This window comes from Pan paniscus, chromosome 9 (assembly GCF_029289425.2).
Source record: "Pan paniscus chromosome 9, NHGRI_mPanPan1-v2.0_pri, whole genome shotgun sequence".
Classification (NCBI taxonomy): Eukaryota; Metazoa; Chordata; class Mammalia; order Primates; family Hominidae; genus Pan; species Pan paniscus.
In genome coordinates, this window is record NC_073258.2 from 57,295,709 (window position 1) to 57,322,090 (window position 26,382).

Sequence of the window (26,382 nt, forward strand, 5' to 3'; positions counted from 1 at the left end):
ACTTTATCATTAAGCGCTCAGTGTTTTAATATTTTTCCCTACTTTAGCATCAAAATAAAGTCATATTTTCTGGAATACTCTTCACAATACCAGGCTAGTATAGATGCCCAAACATTTCTGGCAAATTAATTTCTAAGAAGGATAATTCTTCTTCATTAGGAATTCCCAGATTATTACATGCATACACATAAATAGTACTCCATTCATTTATTATCGCACTAGGTAAACCAATGATTTTTCAACTGATAAACTTTCATTGCATTATAATATTTAGGGTTGAAAATTTAATTAAAAACCTGACATCAATATATAATAGATCTGGTAAAATTCATTATATTTCATTTGTCATATTTGGCTACAAACAATTTTATGGTCTTCTAGCATTTCTTCCTAAATCTAAAAATCGTCATTTGAGGACCTTGTTAATAGTTTATAAAAACTGAGTTTGGTGGAACAAATTTTGTTATTAAACATGTGGTTATATTATTCCATTGTTCAATAGAAGGCCTAACTAGAAAACGTATTCAGTGGAATCCAAAGATGACTTTTTATAAAAAAAAATTATGATGGAAATGTAATGCACAGTAAAAATGGTAATGAATTTGGGGCTGTGGAAAAGTGATTATGTTACCTCAAAAATCTCATCTTATGCAAACAAGATAGCTTTTTCCTGCCTTTTCATTCTTTCACCAAGTGGAAGAAAGATTGGCGTGAAAAGTAGACTGAATATCTCAACACCAAGGCAAATTAAAAGATATCCAATCACTACTTTTCCAGTTACTTGAGTCTAATTTTGTACTGTAGAGTTGTGTTTTATTTCCTTTTTAATATTATAATTATTCATATCATTCATAATTATTCATATCATATCATAATTATTCATACCATATCATAATTATTCATAATTATTCATGACTGAAGATTTAGTTTCTTTGGTCCTTTAGTCCTGAAGGAACTCTTTAACACTAGAACCTACTTACAAGTAAACTGAACACACACACAGAATGTCAACATAATCTTCCATATGTATCTTCCAGTCTAGTTCTTTATTTGTAGGATATATTCCTAAGTTTCAATGCCAGAATCCCCATTGGCACTTATAATATGAGTTTTTTGACTTTTGCCTTATGATTTTTATTTGATAAGTCTGGGATATAGTCTGATTACTCCTATATATTATAAGTTGTACAATAGGTGTAAGTGTACACTTACGGATCAAAAACTATCAGAAAATAAGAACAAAAATTCAAAAAATATTTCTAATGATGTAAGAAACTCCCGTGAACAAGTTTTTTTAAAGTTTATTAATATACAAAAATAGAACATTTGTTTTACCTATGAAGGATGAATGATATTTAGAGGAAGGAGAAAAGGAAATTTTTATAAAGTCTGATGTTTACAAAGCAAACCCAGTATAAAAGCATATTCAGTGATAGTAGTCTGAGCATTTTATTTAAAAATTGCAGAAAATATATTAATTGGAATAAAATATTTTCAATTATATGAGGATTTAAAATATGTATTAATTGATAGTATGTCTTTATTGTATATTCAAACAATATTAAGAGTTAAAGAGCTTTATTTTAAATATTATTGTCAGTTCAAATTTGCTAACTTTGTTGTAAAAATGATTTTAGTCATCTGTAGTTACAGTTTTTCAAGATGCAGGCATCCACTCTACCAATCATACCCAGAAAGAAGAAAAGGAGTCCACAGAATGAAAAATATTCACTTTAATTCTCTTGTTCCTATTTTGTAGCTCTGTTAAAACTTAATCTTTTAAAAACTGATATGCTCCTTACTCCTGAAAATATTTTATTCAAACTGGTTACCTGATTATTTCTGGGCAAAGTTAATAAATAATATTTTTGTTTTGTATTACTCTCATAACTCAAAATGTTTCCACGTATTTTTTTTAATTCAATGATCTTTAAATCTTACCTCTTGGTAATTCTTAGGATTGCTTGTAAACTTACTTTTATTTCTCTTACATAATGGCAGGTTACATGAACTATCTCTTCATTTATTTATAGAGCTCTAAAATTACATTGATTTAAAGGAGTAACATGGATTTTCCATGAATTTCTTTAAGGCAACCTTTACATCATTATTCCTCAGGCTGTAGATCAAGGGATTCAGCATAGGAATCACCAATGTGTAAAACACAGAAGCCATCTTATCAGTATCCAGTGAGTGGTTGGTTTGGGGCTGCAAATACATAAATAGCATTGTCCCATAGAAAACCGTGACTGCTATCATATGCGAAGCGCAGGTGGAAAAGGCTTTTTTCCTTCCTTCTGGTGAACGTATCCTTAGAATGGACAAAACAATATTGAAATAAGATACTAGAACTGTAATCATGGAAAAAACCAAATTTGTTGCTGCAGATATAAAGACTATTGTTTCTGGTATGTAAGTATCAGAGCAAGATAATGCTAACAGAGGTGCAATATCACAGTAAAAATGATTGATTATATTAGAAGAGCAATAAGACACAGAGAATATACAAGGTGAAACCACAATAGCTGTAGAAAAGCCATAGAGGTACGTGAGGGACACCAGCAGGAGGCAGAGCCGCCGAGACACCACCACCATGTAGAGCAGAGGGTTACAAATGGCCACATAGCGATCATAGGCCATCACAGCCAGCATCATTACCTCCGATACAATAAAGAACAAGAACCCTCCCAGTTGGGTGGCACATTCATAGAATGAGGTAGTTTTCTTCTTTATTAAAAAGTTCATCAGCATTTTAGGGGCAATGACAGTAGAGTTGCCAAGATTGATGATAGCTAGATGTCGCAGGAAAAAGTACATGGGGGTTTGAAGTCGAGAGTCAACACTGGTGAGGGTGATGATGCCCAGGTTCCCTGCCATGGTCAGCACATAGAGCACCAGGAAGACCAGGAAGAGGGGAATCTGGAGCTCTGGACAGCTAGAGACACCTGTGAGAATAAACTCAGTGACCCTGGTGAAATTTTCAGGAGCCATGTCAGAGTTTGGAAATTCATCTGTTTGAGGAAGAAAATAAGTGGTTATAGACGTTAAGAAATCATTTTCTAGGACTTCCACTAGATGGCAAGGACAATTCCTGGGTGTGATCTTCTTGTCATGTATTAATCTAATTCTGTTATTAAACTCAGTATTCTCAGTCTAATAAATCAGCTTTGCAATCACTTGGGAGAGAGTAAAGCAAGTATGGTAAATTTAGTATGGTAAAGTAAATAGTTGTTTCAGCATCCTGCAACACTTTGAGGGTTTACTGCCTTGCAGTGTAATTGAATTAAGAATATGTTCTTAGCTTACAAACATTTGAAGCTGGGATGTATCTGATGATTTTTGCACTGATCATGAGAAAGGCTTAAGAAATTGTGTATCGCCAAATAATCCAATGGCTACTTGCAATTTCCTAATCTGATAATTCTTCCTTTGCCTCAAGAATAGGTACTATACTCTTCATTTTAAGAATTATATCCTTTTATAACATGTATTAGATCTATATTGAGCTTGCAAATTACAACATGCATGTTTGTTTACTACTTTTTCTCTTTCCATTTTATTAACTCAAACAAAAATACATGGATAAATCTCTTCAGATCTATTTTTCAGGTAGCTGTTTCTCTTCTTAGGTTTCCATAAATAATATCAGTAAAATTTTGTGCAGGCGTGGTGGCTCAAGCCGGTAATCCCAGCACTTTGGGAGGCCGAGGCGGGCAGATCATGAGGTCAGGAGATGGAGACCACCCTGGCTAACACAGTGAAATCCCTCTCTACAAAAAAAAAAAAAATTAGCCCTGCGTCGTGGCGGGCGCCTGTAGTCCCAGCTACTCGGGAGGCTGAGGCAGGAGAATGGCGTGAACCCTGGAGGCGGAGCTTGCAGTTAGACGAGATTGCGCCAGTGAGCCGAGATTGCGCCACTGCACTCCAGCCTGGGCGACAGAGCGAGACTCCGTCTCAAAAAAAAAAAAAAAAAAAAAATCAGTAAGATTTTATCATTTTTGTAATTCCTCAACATTATGCTTTCCTGAGTACTACTTTCTATTTCTCCCTCTCATGACTATTCTTTTCCTTGTGCTAAAAGTTCATACAATTCTCCGTGTTTTTTTCATGATTTTTCTTTTAATTCAATTTTTTGTTTATAAAATGTTATATTTCTTAAATTTACACAATACACCTGCTCTTAATTTTAGCTGATCTGTTTTTTTTTACGCTTTTTGATATTTATATTATTGTAACAGGAATAAACACCTTCATTTTGAGGGTTTTTATGATAATTATGTTGCATGTATTTGCCATAGATTCAGCGTGCTATTTTAGTATGGATGAACACTTTCCTAGAGTTGTATATTTTAATCATGATTATTTGCCCCTAACTAAGTGAATTCATGTCCTGTTGGAGTCACAATTGATAGTTCCAGTGGTGGGCACCTGGTCCAAATAAGTCTTATCATATAGTTCTTTATTTTAAAGTTCACAATTAAGTTCCAGAAAGTTAAGAATATATTATCACACAGATCTGAATTTTAAAAGCCCAGAGCTATTCAGTTTCTCTCCTTCTAAAAGAGATAGAATAGAAAGAAAAACAAATGATTATTCTACAGTGAGAAAAAATAAAGAAGTGACTACTTTAAAAAAAAAAACAGAGAAATAACACCAAAATGACTCCTAACATTGTTGGATATCTGGTACCAGTTTGTTTGATGATACCAAGCATAAATTTTTCCTTTGGGTTCTGTGAATTATCCTCTTATTTTCCACATATTTATTAAAATTCTACTTTGTTCCAGGCTATGTTCGAGCTTCAGATAAATTACCTGACCCTCAGATCGTGAATATGTTATTGTAATGATAGGGAAGAGAAAAATCTGTTAAGAAGGCATATAAACACAATAATTGCAGATTTAAATAAGCATAATAAGTAAAACAAACAAGATAATATACTAGGATAACCTGGGAGAGTACTATCACATGGAATATTAATATTAATACTTTTACAAGGAAGGCTCTTCTGAGAAGGTGGCATTTGAATTGAAACCTAAAGGTTGAGAAGGAATTAGCTATTTAATCGGTCACAGGAAGGGCATTCCAGGATTCCAGGCAAGAATTAATTTCTTGAAAATGCGTATCTGGGAAAAAATATGGCCTATGCCACATCTGTTCTTCATTCAGATAAAGTTATCCTGCCTTTAGAATATGTTCTTATAAATGCTGTAACGTTCATAGATAGGAAATGAGAATAGGACAGGAGGGGCACTAGGTAAATAATGATAGACAAAGATCCTTGTTAAAAATAGATGAAAAGCATGAAACATTAAGTTAATAGCCCTATATTGCAAGGGAGGAAATAGTTTTGCAGAGTATAGGGGCCTTCAACATCTTTGGTGATAACCTAGTTTAAATTCTGCCCTTAAAAATTGTCAATGATCAATGTTCCTACTTACTTCAACAGAGAATCTGCTTTGCTTTCTACTTCTTTAGCCCTCACAGGTAGCTACAGAATAGATTTAAGGTTTTTTTCTAAAACCCTTGAGACTCATTTGGTTGAAGTTTCAATCTGATTCAAGGATAAAAAATTGTACATAATTACCTGAGGGAGACTGCCTTGGATATTTGTTAATTATTCTCAGAATTTTCCATTAGAAAAAGTCATAATATTTTATGTTTCAGTCTAACTGAATAATTGAATTATGCAATATGACTAAACACAGGAAATTATAAATATGACTTTGTCAGCATTTCAGTTACACAGTATTTTGCTCATATTAAGTATACCACACACAGACACCCACATATGCAATTTGTTAGTAAATGAAAAAAAAATTTCTAGAAAAAAACATGCAAAATTTGGTAATACAACATCCATTGACAAAGAATACTTTTGGTGATTATGGTATAATTCTACCAGACATATAGTTATTGGTTGACATAAGAAAGTGTCATGACTTTGGCCGGGCACGGTGGCTCACGCCTGATATCCCAGCACTTTGAGAGGCCAAGGCGGGCAGATCACGAGGTCAGGAGATTGAGACCATCCTGGCTAACATGGTGAAACCCCATCTCTACTAAAAATAAAAAAAATAGCCTGGCGTGGTGGCGGGCGCCTGTAGTCCCAGCGACTTGGGAGGCTGAGGCAGGAGAATGGCGTGAATTCAGGAGGCAGAGCTTGCAGTGAGCCGAGACGGCACCACTGCACTCCAGCCTGGGCAACAGAGGGAGACTCAGTCTCAAAAAAAAAAAAAAAAAAAAAAACAAAGAAAGTGTCATAGTGTCATGACTTTTATTTTTTCTGCCAACGTATCAGTGGTAAACATTTCTTCATTCGTTTATAATATATCTTTTATCACTAGCAATTTTGAAGAATTGTTTATAATTTTTTATAATTAATTTTTTTATAATTTTTTTATAATTGATGGTGAAGCACTTTGGCATCATTTTCTTTCTGTTTATTTTGCTTGGAGTTATTTTATCCTGTTGTATCTTCATCATTATTAAAAAATAAACTTAGAAATTCTGGCCAACATCTTTTTCCCTGTTTCTTGTCCTATAATATAGTTTTTTCTTTCCACTTAGACCTTATAATTAAACATGTGGTAGGTATCTTGTTATTGTTCTATAGTTGACTGAGACTGTTTCAGTGGGTTTTGTTTTTAGTATTATGTTTCTCTCTGGCTTCATTTTGAGTGTCTATTGTGACAAGTCACATCTTTTCTTTTTCAGTGTATGTTTTTTACTCAATAAATATTTGTTCATATGTAATATTGTATTTTCATTTATTTCTTACAGTGTTGGTATTTGTGCTAAATCATTCAGTATATCCAACATCTATAATAACATTTTGAAGGTTGCACATTGCTGCTTTCTCATAGGACTAGAATTTGTGATTGGATGTTGAATATTGTAAATTTTATAAGAATAATTCCTGTGTTTTATTTTTATTTGTTTTCCTAAAAGAATGATAAATGTTTTAAAATGTACAAGTAATTATTGACTTTAGTCACCTTGTCGTGTTGTCAAACAGTTATCAGTTGACTCTATTCGAGACTTGTTTTCAAGCTGGCAAAGGGGTTTAAAATAGCTTTGTTCCTGAGATTTCTACTGGATGTCTATGTCTTGTAAAAGGACTTTCCACTATGACTTTTTAGAATTCTAATGTCTTCCTGCCCTGTGTAGTTTCTATGAAATGTTTCAGCGCACAATTTCCTGGTCATTCTTTTAACAGCTTTATGTCATGCACAAGTCTAGGGTTCAGCCAAAATCTCAAGAAAACTTATGGAGGAAAGGATGACCAACAATAAGGATAGGACCTACAGGAAACAAATAGCAATATGCCAAAAGGATGTTCTCCATTATCTGTGATAACTTTAAATGGACATGGATTACATTCTCCAATTAAAAGAAAGAGATTGACAGAATAAATTAAACAAACCAAAAAAACCACGTGATCCAAATATATGCTCTCTGCACGAGTCTGACTCACTTTGTTTAAATAAAATGAAAACAAGATTGAGAATGTACATCCTATTTTAAAAAAAGGCAAAACCCCTACAAAATAAAGATATAGCTTACTAAAATGTAGCTTAATGTGTGTTCCACTGGTAGAATATAAGGTATGAGATCACTAAAGAAAATAGTAAATCAGAAGAAAGACATTTTCGAAGGAAATGATATTTTAATTGAATTCTATAATATGAGGGTTAATTGGCTGATTATAATGAGAACAATCTATTTTTGAAGTGTTAAAATGGTTCTTTTTGTAGAGTCATAAAGAATGTAATTATATCTATTAGAAACACTATCAAGTGATAAATATTTTCTCATAATTTATTGGAACAATGTTCCATAGTGTACTGTAAAGACAAAGTTTGCACTAATTCTTAAAGACTCTATAAAAGACATTTTTAACCCCTAAGTTGCTAAAGCTGTTGATCAAGAGGTTAAACTTGAGGATCATTAAAGTGTAGAACAAGGAGGCCATTTATCCATATCAAAAAGTAGAGATCCATAGAACATAACCACCATTGTAAGATGAGAACCACACATGGAGAAAGCTTTTTTCCTGCCCAGTGCAGAATGCATTCAACATATGGCTAACAAAATCAGAATGTTTAACACTAGCAGTACCAGGAGGTAGGGATCAAATTAAATGCTGTCAGCAGTGTGATCAGCAATTCTCTTTCCTGTGCATTTGAGCCTAGCATATGGAAGAATAAAACATCAAAACAATAGAAATGACTGATGATAAAGCTACAGAAGGTCAAAAAAATGTCATTGTGATCATTAGAGATTGAAATGTATTATAGAGGTATGGAATGCTTATCAGCACATGGTACAGTCACAGACACATAATAACAATGTAAAACAAATGGTTAGACATAGCAGTCATAGGCCATGGTTACCAAGATTAAAAGTTCAGTGATGATGAACATAAGAAAGTCAAATGTGTGGCACATGCATCATTCATAGAAAATATTATTTTGATCCACAACAAAATTTAACCTTTTCTAAGCGTAAATAACAATAAAATTGCTCAAATCAATGAAAATATGTTTGATTAGAAATATACAACAGGTGTGTATAGGTGGAAGTCTAGTTTGGTCAAAATGTTCATGCCCAGGTTGCTTATCATTGTGATCAGGTAGGTGATGAGGGAGATGTCACAAAGAGTTCAGCTGGCTGGGCACAGTGTCTCATGCCTGTAATCCCAGTACTTTGGAAGGCCAAGATGGGTGGATCACTTGGGGTCAGGAGTTCAAGACCAGCCTGGCCAACATGGTAAAACCCCATCTCTACTAAAAATACAAAAATTGGCCAGACATGGTGGTGCATGTCTGTTGTAATCGCAGCTACTTGGAATTCTGAGACATCCTGTGACTTCATTAAAGTCAGTCTTCACTGTTAGATTATTTTGCCCCTTTTAGTCCAATTACACCTTTTTGGAAGAAACAGGTAATATAAGCTTTCATTTCGTATCACCCAAACAATTTATTATATTTGTGAACAGAACAGATTTTTTTTTATTTATAATAGGGTATAGAATATAACTTAATATAAATAACTAATTCTAAACATCTGATTCTAAAACTAAAATAAATGATAGAATCTTCTACTTTTCAAATGCAGGGATAAATATAATATATTGCATTGATACAGCATAGATTAAATTCTTAATAGAATGTTTGTGCATATCAATTGATAGCAAAGCTCTGTGTATCAATATGTGAATATTAGACTTTATTTCCTCTACATAATGGTATCACAGTTTTTCTTTAGTACATTTCTATTATGTTTGACAATTTTGGTGCAATTTTAATATTCTTGAAGAGTCAGGGATACCATGCAGCTAATAAATGTTAAGATCTAGGACCCTCTCTGCTCCCTGGGTGGGACTTTAGTAATGAACTCACAATGAAATACATCTTTGCCAAAGTTGCAAAAGCAAGATATTTTAACCGCAATCAATTAAGCCCACCTTTCTTCCCATTCTGGCTACCACCTATAACACTTTAACTGATATCATAGTGCATTATCATGTCTGCAGGCATTTTTAGGGTACAAGCAACAGGAGATTGAGTTAATGATACTTTACTTGATGTTTAGTGGGTATATTCATATCGTTCAAAAATCAATGACATTTATTATTGAATAATGCTATCTATTCTGGTGCAGAAATGACCACCCAGAATACACTTACCATGTAGTATGCAGAGATGTTTCTGGATTTTCATTAATAGGCGTGATGGCTCACACCTGTAATCTCAGTACTTTGGGAGGCCGAGGCAGGTGGATCACCTGAGGTCAAGAGTTTGAGACCAGCCTGTCCAACATGGTGAAATGCCATCTCTACTAAAAATACAAAAAAATTAGCCAGATGTGGTGGTGGGTGCCTGTAATCCCAGCTACTCAGGAGGCTGAAGCTGGAGAATCATTTGAACCTGGGAGGCAGAAGTTGCAGCGAGCCAAGATCGTGCTCTTGCACTCCAGCCTAGGCAACAAGTGTGAAACTCCATCTCAAAAAAAAATGAATAAAATAAAATTATTATAGTTATAGATCTTATGATTTTTGACTATTTGAAATTGAAAAAATTAAATTATATTTTTATTGTAAATAAATATTTATATTTATGTCTCAAGTTGTAAGTGTATTTTCTTGAAGTAAACTTCCAAATTAGTATAAGTGTCAAGACACACAAGATGTGTTTAAAATAAATGATTTATATTTATGGCTAAATAAATGATTACATTTGGCTAAAATAAATTATTTATATTTAATAAACATAGTTTGTGATAATTTATTTTATGTACTTTATTTCCTTTTATATAATGATATGGAGATAATAACATCTATAAAGCATACACAAATATTTATTTGCTTGGTGCGGTGGCTTACACCTATAATCCGAGCTACTCAGGAGGCTGAGGTGGGAGGATTGCTTGAGCCCAGGAGTTCCAGGCTGCAGTGAAGTTGTGCCATTGCACTCCAGCTTGAGCAACAGAGTGAGACCCAGTCTGTAAATACATAGATACATATATATATAAATGTATTCATAATGCATATTACATAATAGATATTTACACACATATAATTGACATATTGCATATGTATACATAATACATATTAAATGTATTACATCACGAATTAATATCTTATTATTTCTGGAATTATGCAATTATTTTTGGTATTTATAGATTATAACACTGTGATTTACAAATATTTCTGTAATAAGTACAGCCTCTCCATTTAACAAAATTAACATGCAGTCAGTCAATCAAAGTGGAACTGGTCTAATTAAAAATAATGAAGTGGCTTTTTCCTAATCTCTTGGATTCTCCTCTTATCACATTCACTGTTAACTCAGTGAAAGCCTGGATACTTTTCAATCGGAAGGGTAATTGGATTTCAAAATATTTAGTTAGGTAAAATGCAGAATAGAATTATAATTTAATGGAATGCCATCATCAGCCTGCACAACTATCAGGTAGAAACTTTTGGGAGACAACCCCTTGGTCCACATCTACATTCTGGAGCAGCTGGAGCCTGGAGCTAACTTTGGCAGGTGGTAGCGATTCTAAGATCTGATAATTCATATGTATAGGCTGTTCCACGTTGTCCAGGGAATGAGGACAGAAGGGCAGTACAATACAGGAGAGCTAGTGAGCCACTTACAACCTTCTTCCCAGATGAAGCCATCTTCTGTTTCTCCGTAGAGCCTCACTCTTCCTTTCTGGCCTCTTCCTGTCTTACAAGCAATAACTAGAAAGAAACTCTTTTTGGAAACTTTATTTTGAATTTCCAAAATCTCAGGGCCTGCTATCATAGGGTTTATTGTAGAATAGGAGGTACACTGGATTGATCAAAGGAATTCAGATTTCCAGCACCAATCTTACGACTTCGAAGTGTTTAAATTTTGCTAAGAATTCTTCTAGTGTTTGTTAGCTTTTCTTCATTTCCAACGTTAGTTATTACCTTCCTCTGAAGACTTCTGGATTCTTTTACCTTTATTTTTGTGTGGAAAAATATATCTGATCTCTTCAGACCATTTTTGTTTATTTGTAGGAATTTAAGGGGTCCTAGTACAGTTTTGTTGTGTGGATATATTGCATAGTGGTGAAGTCTGAGCTTTAATTGCATTTAACGTAATGTACTCCAGTTCTATTCATGTTGTTGCAAATAATAGGATTTTTATCTTTTTGATGGTGAAATAATGTAAAGAGGAATAAAAGCTCATGGCAAAATTGAATTAAAGGATAACAATAAAATGTAAACTTTTTTTAAACGTGAGTGCCATCAAGTTCAAGACACTTTTTGTAAGTGATGACACCAGTCAAAATTAGTTCATCTATAATGGACTGTGTGTTTCGGAAATTTACCCATGTCAATACATTCTTTTTTACATCATTAATTGAAACAAAATGGGTTTCCATTGTAGAATTTTGAAGACTAGCAAACAAAAAAAAAGAGTCGTAAGGAGCCAAATCAGACAGTAGGATGGATGCCTAATGGTTTTCCATCAAAACTATCACAAAATTGCCCTTGTTTGATGAGAGTAATGAGTAGGACCCTTGTCTTGGTGGAGAACGACTTTCTGGTAAAGCTCTCTTGTGTATTTGACTGCTAAAACTTTGGTTAACTCTCTGTCAAAACATAGTTATAATAAGCAGATACTATCTTCTTTGTCCCTCTGGAAAACCAACAAGCAAAATGCTTGAGTGTCTCAAAAAAACCATTGCCATGAAGTTTTCTCTTGACCTGTCTGCTTTTGCTTTGTCTGAACCACTTCCCCCTATTGGCAGTCATTGGATTGATTGTGCTGTATCTTCAGGGCCATACTGCTAAAACCATGTTTTACCTCCTGTTGTAATTTTTATCTCATGTACTTCATCTTCAGGGCCATACTGGTAAAACCATGTTGTATCTCCTGTTACAATTCTTTGAAGAAATCCTTCAGGATCTCAATCCCACCTGTTCAAAATTTCCCTTTTTTTTTTTTTTTTTTTTTTACAAGAAAGAGAAAGGCAACTCCAGCCTGTGTCGCCCAGGCTGGAGTGCAATGGTGCGATCTCCACTCACTGCAACTTCCGCCTCCTGAGTTCAAGCAATTCTCCTGCCTCAGCCTCCTGAGTAGCTGGGATTACAAGCGCATACCACCAAGCCTTGCTAATTTTTGTGTTTTTAGTAGAGAAGGGGTTTCACCATATTGGACAGGCTGGTCTCGAAGTCCTGACCTCGTGATCTGCCCACCTCAGCTTCCCAAAGTGCTGAGATTGCAGGAGTGAGCCACTGCACCCAGCCCTCAAAATTTCTATTGAGAGCTCTGCTCTTGTCTGCAACTCATCTGGATGCAATGGTTTTTAATGGTAAAGAGTTAGCTCAACTTTAATTTTTTACACAGAAATTATGAAAGCTGACCCAATTGAGATGTCAGTGTTATTGGCTACTGTTTCTGCTGTTAATTGCTAGTCCTTTTCAAGTAGGGTATGAACAGGATGAATTTTTTTTCCTTGTGAATTAATGCACATGGTTTGTCTCTGAGAGCTTCAGCTCTTCTTTAGCATCATCTTATCCCTGATTACAATGATTGATACATTTGTAAGCAGGGTGCGGTGGCTCACGCCTGTAATCCCAACACTTTGGGAGGCCGAGGCAGGCAGATCATGAGGTCAGGAGATCGAGACCATCCTGGCCAACATGGTGAAATCCCGTCTCTACTAAAAATAAAAATTAGACGGGCATGGTGGCAGGCACCTGTAATCCCAGCTAATCAGGAGGCTGAGGCAGGAGAATTGCTTGAACCAGGGAGGCAGAGGTTGCAGTGAGCCGAAGTCGTGCCACTGCACTCCAGGCTGGGCGACAGAGTGAGACTCCGTATCAAAAAACAAAAAAACAAAGAACTGCTGATTTCTCTGGAGGGCATTGTCCTCACAAAATTTTTGTAAAGCATCAGTAATTTCACCATTCTTCCACTCACATTTAACAAAATGTATTGCTTTAGCAGAATTCATGTTGCTCTGACAGGGGCTCTTTTCAAAGTAATGGCTTATCCTTCTTAGTGTATCAGACTAGGTCTTGTTTAGACATCTTATATTTCCATGAACTTTACGAAGACCCTCCATATTCCATTGTATGTATATACCACCTGTTTTTGTTGTCCTTTCATGAATTGATGGATATTTAGCTTGAAGTTCCACCTTTAGAATTACCATATTTTTATTTTTTTAATTTTCACTTGTTTTCTTACAGTGTTAATTTTGCTAAGTGATTCAATACATTAAACATATTTATAACAGTTATTTTAGAGTCCTTACCTGCTAATTCTATCATTATGTCTTTTCTGTTTTATTTTAATTATCTCACGGATAGGCTCACCCATTGCTCTTTTCCCATATGTCTAGTATTTATGACTAGATGCTGAAGATTGTGAATTTTATGTTAATGGATGCCATAAGTTTATTTGTTTGCTGGTTTGTTTCTCTAAAATAATGTTAAATGTTTAAGACAAGTATCAGTTGGCTCCTTTTGTGACTTGTTTGAAGGTGTTTGATTAGAGTTTAATGAAGACTTTACCTCTGAGATTTCTATCAAATGCCCATTTATTGAACAAGGACTCACTCTACATTGACTTAACTCGAATGTCTTCCTGCCCTGTGCAGTCTCTGGGAATTTTTCAGCTTATATTCCCTGATCATTATTTTAATATACTTGAGTATGTTCCTTATAACCACCCACAATTTAATGTTCAGCCACAAAAACAAGATGAACTTGTAATTGAGGGAAGGATGAACAACATACATTAATAGATATGACATATAGGAAACAAATAGCAATATACCAGAAAGAAGTCCTCTATTATTCACAGTTATTTTAAATGTACACAAATTAAGCTCTCCAATTAAAAGGCAGAGATAGTAGAATGAATTAAAACAATGATGTGATTCAACTATATATGGTATGGAATAGATTTACTTTGTTTATACTGTTGTTTTATGTCCGGAAAATAAAAAAAAATAATTGGAAAAATGTATATTCAATAAAGAAAAAAATGTTATTAACACACCCATAGTGTACTGATGTCGCTTTTTAAAAGTATTTTGAAGAGGAGAAATATGAGGTTCTATAGAATCACTGAAGAAAATGCTGAATCAGCAGCAAAATATGCTGATAAAGAGATGACACATAATTGAGATATAAAATATGATGTTTCACTTGGCTGAATATAAGGAAAACAACCTATTGGAGAAAAGGATGAACAAACATTAATATATATGACATAAAGAAAACAGGTAGCGTGGTGGCGGGTGCCTGTAGTCCCAGCTACTCAGGAGGCTGAGGCAAGAGAATGGCATGAACCCGGGAGGCGGAGCTTGGAGTGAGCCGAGATCTCGCCACTGCACTCCAGCCTGCGCGACAGAGCAAGACTCCATCTCAAAAAAAAACAAAACAAACAAGAAAAAACAGGTAGCAATATGCCAGAAATAAGTCCTCTGTCATCCACAATTTCTTTAATTTTACATGAATTAAACTCAATAATTATAATTAAAAAGTACGGATAGTAGAATGAATGTAAACAACAACGATGTGATCCAGCTATATGCTGTTGGATGACAGAGTATTGTGAGATGTGTTGTAATCAGTTTTTGCTGTCAAGCCCAAATTAATACAATTATTTATATATGAAACTATTATCAAGTGGAGAAGATGATTGGCAGGAGACAGGGCTAACGTGTAGCCCACACTTAGACGGACAGAACAGCATGTGGAGAATCATACCACGATTTTTTGCTCTTAGAACCACTGCGGAAACATATCAGGAAAACCAAAAGAATACATAGTGCTACAGTCATGCCCATGCACCACAACGTAGTAGTCTGTTGATGTGAGGTATCACCTGAAGTTCTCTGTCTCAGGACCAAGAGAATTAAGGAGCATGGACACAAAAAGTGAGGTTGGAGTGAAAGTTTAATAAGCAAAAGAAGAAAGTTCTCCACTGTGGAGAGGAGACCTGGAAGATGGTTGCACTGATGAGGGCTGGGGTGTTTCATTTGCACAAGGCACAAATTTCTGGTAGCTTCATCCTGTCCTCCTAGTGCACATGTGGGCCCTTAGCTTGAGTTACTCCATATTGCTTTGTTCCCCTTACTATGCATGTGTCAGGAGATGGAATTTTCCATTGCAGGCATGTATGGGAAAGTCACCTGTGTAGTCTTTCTTATCTGTACTGCTATGGGGATGTCTTAGGCAAGCCCCCTTGTGCAAGTTCTCTTATCTGTGCCTGCAGGCTGTTCTTTTGTTTGAAAGGAGTCAACTGAGGACCCGCCGTAACTACCTGCCTGAGTTTTTTCCTTTCTCCTCCCTCAATAGGCCTTTTGAAAAAACAGCACACTACTGCAAATTCCATGAGACAAGCAAAAAACTGAGTTCCCAAAGTGTGAGAGGGGGAAACCCTGACTCTAAACACACATTATCACTGGAAAATCTGAAAACCCAGATCACAGGAGAAGGATTTAATCTTACCTAGAACTAAAATGGATTTACGAAGTTGTGCAAAAATATAAAAGTAGAAGCAGCAGTGGATGGTGCTTTGCAGGCATTCTCAGTCTCCAGCTTGAACCCACATAAGCTATCCCTGACTGTATCTCACAGGGTCCATCAGAGAAGGCAGCCAGAAGAACTGGGGAGTGGTCACAGGGTGAAGAAAGCTTCCAACTGCAATTGGTAGTGGTTTTGACTGGGCAGCAATTTACTTGAGCAGAGTCCAGAGGATGAGCAGGAGCTGCTGCAGATATGAGTGTAGGAGATCAGGAGTTGCTGATGGAGTGGGTAGACAGGGAGGGATGAGGTCCAAAGCCATGCTTGCTTTCTCAGCAGGGTAGATCACAGCCTGGAGCAAGGTCTGAGCTGGGGGACACTGCAAGAGTAAGACCAGTGTTTCCAACTGCGTGAAAGCTGTGTGGGACCTCTGGCAACAGACTATCCCCCACTTCCTGAGTGAATTATACGGCATAGCAAAGGTGGCCAAGATCCCCATTGGCCTGAGAACTGATTGGACTCCAGTGAAGACTCCAAGATGGCGATCCGTAACCATCTTGGCTACCCTGACTCAGCACTCCCGGATTCGCCAGTTCCCGCCATCCCAGTGGCCATCTTGGCCACCCTGACTTGGCATTTTCACTTATTCCAGCCATTTATTCCTGCCCTCCAGACAGCCACCTCGGGTACCCTGACTCAGCATTTCCGAGTTCACCCTTCCTGTTCCCGCCACCCAGACCAACACGCATGCCCACTAGGGCACGCCACACTCAGAAGCGGGAAACTCAACCGACCCCGCCCCTATCCTGCCCACTCCCCACTCAGCATCCATATAAGTGTGCTGCACCTCTGGCACAGCACGACTTCCCTGGCCCTCCCCCTGCGGACCAGTGAACCTCGCCCAAGAGCTCACTAAAGAAGATTTTTGCCCTCTTTGTATCACCTCTTGGCCTTATTGTTCCACGGTGCCCCTCCATTGCCTTTCAAGAACCATTCCCCCATTCCCTACAGTGGCTGCAGCAAGCCCAACACAAGGATAGTCTAAGCCCAGACTTGCCTAACCTTGTCCCCAGATAATGGTATTTCTCTACCCACCCTGGTAGCTGAACACAAAACATTGAAACTCTTGAGAGCTTTATGGCCCCTCCTACTACCTAAGAAACCAAAATACTTACCCTGGCCAACTTAGGGCAAGCTTAGTTCCCCCTACTACTACTGTAGCTGGTGCTCTCTTGAAAGCACCACCTCCTGGCTGGAGGCCAACTGTGATGATTAATATTGTCAACTTGATTGGATTGAGAGATGCAAATTATTGTTCCTGAATGTGTCTGTGAGGGTGTTGCCAAAGGAAATTAACATTTGAGTCAGTGGACTGGGAGAAACAGACCACCCCTCAATCTGGGCAGGCACCATCTAATCAGCTGCCAGTGTGGCTAAATAAAGCAGGCATAAGAAATTGGAAAGAGGAGATTTGCTAAGTCTTCTGGCCTTCATCTTTCTCTCATGCTGGATGCTTCCTGCCCTTGAACATCGAATTCCAGATTCTTCAGCTTTTGGACTCTTGAACCTACACCAGTGGTTTGCCAGGGGTGCTCAAGACTTTGGCCACAGACTGAAGGCTGCACTGTTGGCTTCCCTATTATTGAGGTTTTGGAATTCAGACTGGCTTCCTTGCTCCTCAGCTTGCAGACAGCCTATTGTGGGACTTCACCTTGTAATTGTGTGAGTCAATATCCATTAATAAACTCCCCTTCATATATACAACCATCTTATTAGTTCTGTACCTCTAGAGAATCCTAATACAACAAGCAACTCATGACAGAATAACCTCAATCTCAGGGAAAAGAAGACAACACCTAATTCCATTGCATGCAACATCCTGGTTAACCAGAGGTCCTGAGTCTGTCCATGTGACATTTTTACTGCTAGCATAACCAGCATTTGAGAAAGCCAGCACACTAAACAGATCTACAACAAAGAACTCTTACAGAGTCTACTTCACTCCCTGCCAACCCCAAGAAAGCAGGTGTTGGTATCCACAGCTGGGAGACTTGAAGATGGATTGCATCACAGGACTCTTTGCAGACATTCCCTAGCACCAGCCCAAAGGCTGGTTGTCCCCTGGGTGGCTGGACCCAGAAGAGCAACAACAACCCCTGCAGTAAGCCTCACAGGAGCCCCATCCCTAGGAGAAGGGGGAGTGCACCATATCAGGGAGACCACCTTGCGGGATGAAAGAATCTGAACATCAGACCTCGATTTCCTGACCTTTCCACTGAAACAGTCTACCCAAATGAGAAAAAAAAGGGGGGGAAGTAATTTTGGTAATATGACAAAAAATCGTTCTATAACTCCCCCAAAAGTTCACACCAGCTTCCCAACAATAGCCAAAACAAGAAGAAATATTTGAATTGCTTGATAAAGAACTCTGAAGTTTGATTATTAAGATACTTAAGGAGATACCAGAGAAAGTTAAAAACCAACTTAAAGACATTTTATTAAAAAAAACAGCATATGGATGAAAAATTCTGAAGAGAAATAGACATCATAAAGAAAAAAACAATCAAAACTTCTAGAAATGGAAGACACACTTAGAAAAATGCAAAACACAGTGGAAAGTTTAAACAATAGACTAGAACAACCAGAAGAAAGAACTTCAGAGATAGAAGACAAGGTTTTCAAATTAATGCAATTGGATAAAGACAAAAAAGAATAAAAAATAAACAAAGCCTCCAAGAAACTTGGGATTATGTTTAAATGGCCAAACCAAAGAATAACTAGTGTCTGTGAAGAAGAAGAGAAATACAAACATTTGGAACACTTATTTGGGGAAACAGTTGATGAAAATACCCCTGGCTTTGCTAGAGGTCTAGACATTCAAATACAAGAAGCTCAAGGAACACCTGGGAAATTCATCACAAAAAGATCATCACCTAGGCACATAGTTATCAGATTATCTAAAGTCAGGATGAATGAAAGAATCTTAAAAGCTGTGAGGCAAAAGTATCAGCTAACCTGTAAAGGAAAGCCTATCAGATTAATGACAGATTTTTCAGCAGAAACCCAACAAGCCAGAAGGGACTGGGGTCCTATATTTAGCCTCTTTAAATGAAATAATTATCAACCAAGAATTTTGTATCCAGCAAAACTAAGCTTCATAAATGAAGGAGAGATAAAGATTTTTCAGACAAAGAAATCCTGAGAGAATTTGCCACTACTAAGCTAGTACTATAAGAAATGTTAAAAGGAGTTCTGATTCTTGAAACAAAACCTCAAAATATACCAAAATAAAACCTACCTAAAGCATAAATCTCAAAAGGCCTATAAAATAATAACACAATGGAAAAAACAGGGTATTTTGGCAACAACTAGCATGATAAATAGAACATTACTTCACATCTCAATACTAACATTGAATGTAAATGGCATAAATATTCCACTTAAAAGGTACAGAATGGCAGAATGAAAAAAATCCACCAATCGAGTGTCTACTGTCTTCAAGAGACTCACCTAACACATAAGAACTCACATAAACATAAGGTAAAGGGGTGGAAAAAGATATTCCACCAAAATGGAAACCAAAAGTGAACAGAAGTAGCTATCCTTATATCAAATAAAACAGATTTTAAAGCAACAACACTTCAAAAAGACAATGAGAGATATTATATAATGATAAAAGGATTAGTCCAACAGGAAAATGTAAGAATCCTAAATATATATGCACCTAACACTGGAGCTCACAAATTTATAATATAAAAATCACTAGATCTGAGAAATGAAATAGACAGTGTCTATCTTTAAATGAGATTATGGTCTATCTCATTTCTTAGGTTTAGTAATTTTTGTTTTATTAAATAATAGTGGGAGACTTCAACACCCCATTGACAGCACTAGACAGGTTATCAAGACAGAAAGTCAACAAAGAAACAATGGGCTTAAACTATACCCTAGAACAAATGGACTTAATGATATTTATAGGACATTCTACCCAACAACTGCAAAATATACACTCTTTTCTTTAGCACATGGAACATTCTCCAAGACAACAGACCATATGATAGGTCACAAAACAAGTCTTAATAAATTTAAGAAAATATGGTTTGGCACAGTGGCTCACACCTGTAATCCCAGCAGCTTGGGAGGCAAAGGCAGATGGATAGCTTGAGGTCAGGAGTTCAAGACTAGCCTGGTGAACATGGTGAAACTCCATCTCTACTAAAAATACAAAAAATTAGCTGAGAGTAGTTGTGTGTGCCTGTAGTCCCTGCTACTTGGGAAGCTGAGGCAGGCGAATCACTTGAACCCTGGAGGCAGAGAATTGCAGTGAGCTGAGATCATGCCCTTGCACCCCAGCCTGGGCAAAAGAGCAAGACTCTGTCTCACAAATTTGAATTAATTAATTAAAAAATAAATAAATTTAAGAAAATCAAATTTATATCAAGTATCCTCTGAGAACATATTGGAATAAAATTAACTTCAAAAAGAAATCTTAAAACTATACAAATATATGGAAATTAAATAATCTGTTCTAGAATGATCTGTGGGTCAACAATGAAATCAAGGTTAAAATTTAAAAATTATTTGAGCTGAATGATAATAGTGACACAACTTATCAAAACCTCTGAGATACAGCAAAAATGGTGCTAAGAGGAAAGTTCATAGCATCAAATACCTGCAACAAAAAGTCTGAAAGAGCACAAATAGACAATCCAAGGTCACGCTTTAGAGAATAGAGAAAAAAGAACAAACCAAACCCAACCCCAGCCAAAGAAAACATCACTCACTGATGATATGATTGTATACCTAGAAAACCCTGAAGACTCATTCAAAAAGTTCCTAGCTCTCATAAGTGAATTTAGTAAAGTTTCAGGATACACACATCAGTGTACACAAATCAGTAGCACTGCTGTACACCAACAATGACCAAGCTGAGAAACAAATAAGAACTCAATTTCTTTTATAATATTTGCAAAAAATAAAATAAAATACTTAGGAATTTACATATCCAAGGAGGTGAAAGAGCTCTACAAGCAAAACTACAAAACACTGCGAAAGAAGTCAATGACAACACCAACGAATGAAAACACATCCCATGCTCATGGATGGGTAGAATCAATATTGTAAAAATGACCATACTGCCAAAAGCAATCTACAGTTTCCATGCAATTCTCATTAAACTGCTATCATCATTCTTCACAGAACTAGAAAAAACAATCTTAAAATTCATATGGAACAAAAAAAGAGCCTGCATAGCTGAAGCAAGACTATGCAAAAATAACACATCTGGAGGCATCATATTACCAGACTTTAAACTATGCTATAAGGCTATGGTTACCAAAGCAGTATGGTATTAGTATAAAAATGGGCACATAGAACAATGGAACAGAATAGAGAACCCAGAAATAAAGCCAAAGACAGCCAACTGATCTTTGACAAAGCAAACATAAACATTAAGTAGGGAAAGGGCAACCTATTACAAATGGTGCTGGGGTAATTGGCAAGCTACATGTAGAGAATAAAATTGGATCCTTATCTCTCACCTTATGCACAAATCAACTCAAGATGGATCAAAGACTTAAATCTAAACATGAAACCATAAATTTCCTAGAAGATAACATTGGAAGAACTCTTATAGACATTGGTTTAGGAAAAAAGTTCATGAAAAATTACCCAAAAGCAAAAACAACAAAAACAAAAATAAATAGATGGGACCTAATTAAACTAAATAGCTTCTGCATAGCAAGGTAAATAATCAGTAGAGTAAGCAGACAACCCAAAGAATGGGAAAAAATATTTGCAAACTATGCATTTAACTGTCATGGTTTGCCACTCTTACTACGGTTACCATGGGACTGAATGAAGGACGAACACAGAAATGAAAACTTAGAACATGAGAAACTATTTTAAAGAGAAGGTCCGGGGAAGAAGAAGAAGGCTCCTTGCTTCTAGTCTGCAAAGGTAGCCCTGAGCTTCTACAGCCGTTCATATTTATTGGGTAGAAAGAGCAGGGAGGAGGAGGTAACGATTGGTCAGCTGCTTAATTGATCACAGGTTCACATTATTGCTAATAGGCTCCCAATGTGCCTAATCACAAGAAACACTGTGCCTAGGGCATGACTACCCTCAGCCTTCCTTCTGGGCATCAGACATAGTTTGTTATTTTGCTGACATTCTGCATTTATGAGAATAGTTTGCTGTTTACTCATATAGCCTCCAGTGGTATACTGAGTTGACCACAACCCTCACTCTTTCGGCCTACAACATTCAACAATGGACTAATATCCAGAATCTACAAGTAACTCAAGCAAATCAGCAAGGAGTGAACAAATAATCCCATCAAAAAGTGGACAAAGGTCATGAATAGACAACTCCAAAAGAAGATATACTTATGACCAAAAAAAAATTTTAAAATGCTCAACATCACTAAGTATCTGGAAAATGCAAATCAAACCACAATGAGATACTACCTTACTCCTGCAAGAATGACCATAATTTAAAAATAAAAAAAAAAAGTGTTGGCATGAATGTGGTGAAAAGGGAACACTTTCACACTGCTGGTAGGAGTGTAAACTGGTACAACCACTTTGGAAAACAGTATGGAGATTCTTTAAATAAGTAAAAGTAGAACTTTCACTTGATCCAGCAATCCCACTCCTGGGTATCTACCCAGTGGAAAAGAAGTCATTATGTGAAAAAGACACTTGCACATGCATGTTTAGAGCAGGGAAATTAGCAATTGCAGTAGTATGTAACCAGCCTAAATGTCCATCAACCAACTAGTGGATAAAGAAAATGCAAGATATATATATAATTATATATATATATAATATATAAAATATATATATAATATATATAATATATATATATACACACATACATACACACACACATATATCTCATGAAATCCAGAAATCTGATTACTCATTGAAAATCTGATATATATAAAGAAAATGCAATATATATATGACAAAAAGTGGACTCATATAACCAGAATATATATATGATATACATATCACATTTTCTTTATATATACCATATATATATCAAATGATATATATAGATATCACGTTTTCTTTATCTGTATATGTGTGTGTGTATTTATATATATATGATGGAATACTACTCACTTATAAAAAGGAACAAAATAATGGCATTCACAGCAACCTGGATGGAGCTGGAGACCTTTATTCTAAGTGAAGTAACTCAGGAATGGAAAACCAAATTTCATATGTTCTAACTTATAAGTGGGAGCTAAACTATGAGGATACAAATAGGTAAGAATGACATAATGTATTTTGGGGACACAGGGAAAACGGTGCAGTGTGGGCGAGGGATAAAAGGCTACACATTGAGTACAGTGTACACTGCTCAGGTTATGAGTGCACCAGAACCTCAGAAATTACCCCAATGAACTTATTCATATAACCAGAAACCTCCTACTTCCAAAAAATTATTGAAATAAAAAAAATTTAAAAAATTTGAAAATTGGAAAATTTATATACATACGAAAAATTATCAAGTGACATTAATCTATATTATATATTTATTATAACAATATTACAAATTGATTATTAAACACAAAGTTGACATCAATTCTCAAAGAGCTTATAGAAGGCATTTTTCACCTCTTTGTTTCTTAAGCTGTAAATCAAAGGGTTAAGCATGGGGATTACTAAAGTGTAAAACACAGAAGCCATTTTATCAGTATCAAAGAAGTGAGTGGAATTGGGCTGCATGTACATGTAGAGTAGAGACCCATAGAACACAACCACCACTGTCAAATGGGAACCACATGTGGAGAAAGCCTTTTTCCTGCCCTCTGCAGAATGCATTTGACATATAGCTAACAAAATCAACATGTAGGACACTAAGACTATCAGAAAGGAGGAGATCAAATTAAATACAGAAAATAGTATGCTCAACAATTCTATTTCCTGTGCATTTGAGCAAAGCATAGGTAGCAAAGGAACATCATCACAGTAAAAATGACTGATGACATTAGAGCCACAGAAGGTCAATGTAAAAATCTTAATAGTGAACATCAGAGCCTGAAATGTGCTGTAGAGATATTGAATGCCCACCAGTACATGACACAGTCGCTGAGACATAATAACATAATAGAGCAGAGGGTTACAAATGGCCACATAGCGGTCATAGGCCATGGCTGACAAGATGAAAAATTCACTGATAATGAACATAAGGAAGAATGCCAGCTGTGCCGCACATGCATAATAGGAAATAGTATTTCGATCCACAACAAAATTTGCCAGCACCTTGGGACAAATGACAGTAGAATTACCAAGATCAACAAAAGCCAAATGTCTGATAAAAAAGTACATAGGTGTATGTAAGTGGGAGTCCAGTTTGGTCAAAATGATCATAGTTAGGTTGCCCACCACAGTGATTAGGTAGATGACGAGGAAGACTCCAAAAAGGGGAATCTGCAGCTCAGGCCACAGAACCTGACTATTCTATTTCTAAAACTTTATCTTAAATTTGCAGTATTGCAGGAATTGCTCACATAGGGTTTTATGGTAGAATAGAAGATGCACTGAATTGCAAAGGAAACTCAGAATTCCAACATCAATCCCACCAATCTGAAGTCAACACTTCGCTTAAAATGGTTTTAGTTTTTATTCAGTCTATTTCCATTGTCGCTGTCAATTATTATCTCTCTCTGAAGATTTCTCAATTTTGTATCCTACCTGTTTTTCTTATGGAAAAAAAGTATATTTCTAATGTATTTGAATAATTATGCATACTTTTTAAATACCCCTGTTTAGGGATAACCAATAGAAAAGACAGGATACAAAAAGTATGCAAAAGAATTATTTTTCAATCTTTAGCCTTGATGAAATCTTTTAGGAATTAATGATAGTTCAGGGATTTATCGGTAGCTCTATAACTTTTAAAATTCTTTCTATTTATTTTACAGGCTACTCAATCAGTTCGTAATGCCTGTTGTTTAAAGGAAAACAATAGTAGTAACTCAGTAGTAAAAATAAACCAAAAATATGCAAGTTTATATATGTAATATCACTATCTAGAAATTATTTGAAGCTTGTAAAATGTTGTATAGAAAAACATGGACACAGAGAGGGGACACAGGAAGGGGAACACAGGGAGGGGAACACCGGGGCCTCTCAGAGGCTGGGGCCTAGGGGAGGGATAACATCAGGAGAAAAACCTAATGTAGATGACAGGTTGATGGGTGCAGCAAACTACCATGGCACATGTATACCTATGTAACAAACCTGCACATTCTGCACAGGTAGCCTAGAACTTAAAGTATAATAAAAAAAGCAAGAAAAAAAGAAAATACATATTTTAAAACACTATTTTTGAAATATTTTATTACATGTGTTCATAGTACTTCCTGATTATATGAAAGTCAAATGGAAATGGAAATCTTGCATTGTATCTGGGAATCTTAACCTTTCTAGATTCTAATAGATAAGATCATTGGCCAGGCACAGTGGCTCACGCCTGTAATCCCAGCACTTTGGGAGGCCAAGGCAGGCAGATCACGAGGTCAGCATCCTAGCTAACACAGTGAAACCCCGTCACTACTAAAAATACAAAAAAATTAGCCGGGCGTGGTGGTGGGCACCTGTAGTCCCAGCTACGTGGGAGGCTGAGGCAGGAGAATGGTGTGAACCTGGGAGGCGAGCTTGCAGTGAGCCGAGATTGCACCACTGCACTCCAGCCTAGGTGACAGTGTGAGACTCCATCTCAAAAAAAAAAAAAAAAAGAAAGAAAGAAAAGAAAAAGATAAGATCATTGATGACTTGGTTTTGTATTTCTAATGTATTTGAATTTTTCTTCATTTGCTATATCTAAATGCTACTATTGATTCTCACAAATCAATAGATCTAGGACCTCTGTTCAACTCATAGGATAATTCTCAAACATCACACTACTCCAGGGAACCCCGGTTATTAAGAGGGATACTGAATTTTTGTGGTGTATTTGAAGGAATCAACTATCAGTGACCCTACAAATGTCTATTGCCAGAATCTACAGCAATAGAAAATTACTCACACCCAGGTAATAATCAAAATCAATGACAATTTTTGTCCACTCACCTTTAATGAAGAATCAAATTGTCTTCTCTCAAATTACTTGTACTTTACCTTTGGATAGGAAGAATTTATGGGTTTTCTCTTCTTTTTGGCATGTTCCCTAAGGAAGTAGTATATAATTCATTCAGATCATTATGCCCAAATCATCTGAGACACTTTAAAAGCTGCCTTCATATGCGTGCTAATTATCTAGCCCATCATACGTTTTCCCAGTGAGAATATATAAGGAACAACTCAAGAAAACAACATAAATGCTCTGAACAGATCCATGGGGAC

General features: G+C 36.2%; 2 protein-coding genes across 2 annotated transcripts; both read right to left on the minus strand.

The window, feature by feature from the left end:
- Positions 1–5,470, minus strand: LOC100972109 (olfactory receptor 8J3). Its single transcript, XM_057299031.2, has 2 exons — positions 5,442–5,470; positions 1–3,770 (listed from the first exon to the last, which is right to left on the minus strand). Exon 2 carries the CDS (start codon positions 2,989–2,991, stop codon positions 2,044–2,046), a length of 948 nt encoding a protein of 315 aa, XP_057155014.2. The 5' UTR covers positions 2,992–3,770; positions 5,442–5,470; the 3' UTR covers positions 1–2,043.
- Positions 5,471–23,613: 18,143 nt separating this feature from the next.
- LOC100974842 (olfactory receptor 8K5) lies at positions 23,614–24,481 on the minus strand. The gene has a single exon (XM_034934199.4). The coding sequence runs from the start codon at positions 24,403–24,405 to the stop codon at positions 23,614–23,616; it is 792 nt and encodes a 263-aa protein (XP_034790090.4). The 5' UTR covers positions 24,406–24,481.
- Positions 24,482–26,382: the final 1,901 nt, after the last annotated feature.

Bases quoted from the DNA above. Each gene is read 5' to 3' on its own strand.
- LOC100972109 (XM_057299031.2), bottom strand. From the start codon at position 2,991: ATGGCTCCTGAAAATTTCACCAGGGTCACTGAGTTTATTCTCACAGGT.
- LOC100974842 (XM_034934199.4), bottom strand. From the start codon at position 24,405: ATGATCATTTTGACCAAACTGGACTCCCACTTACATACACCTATGTAC.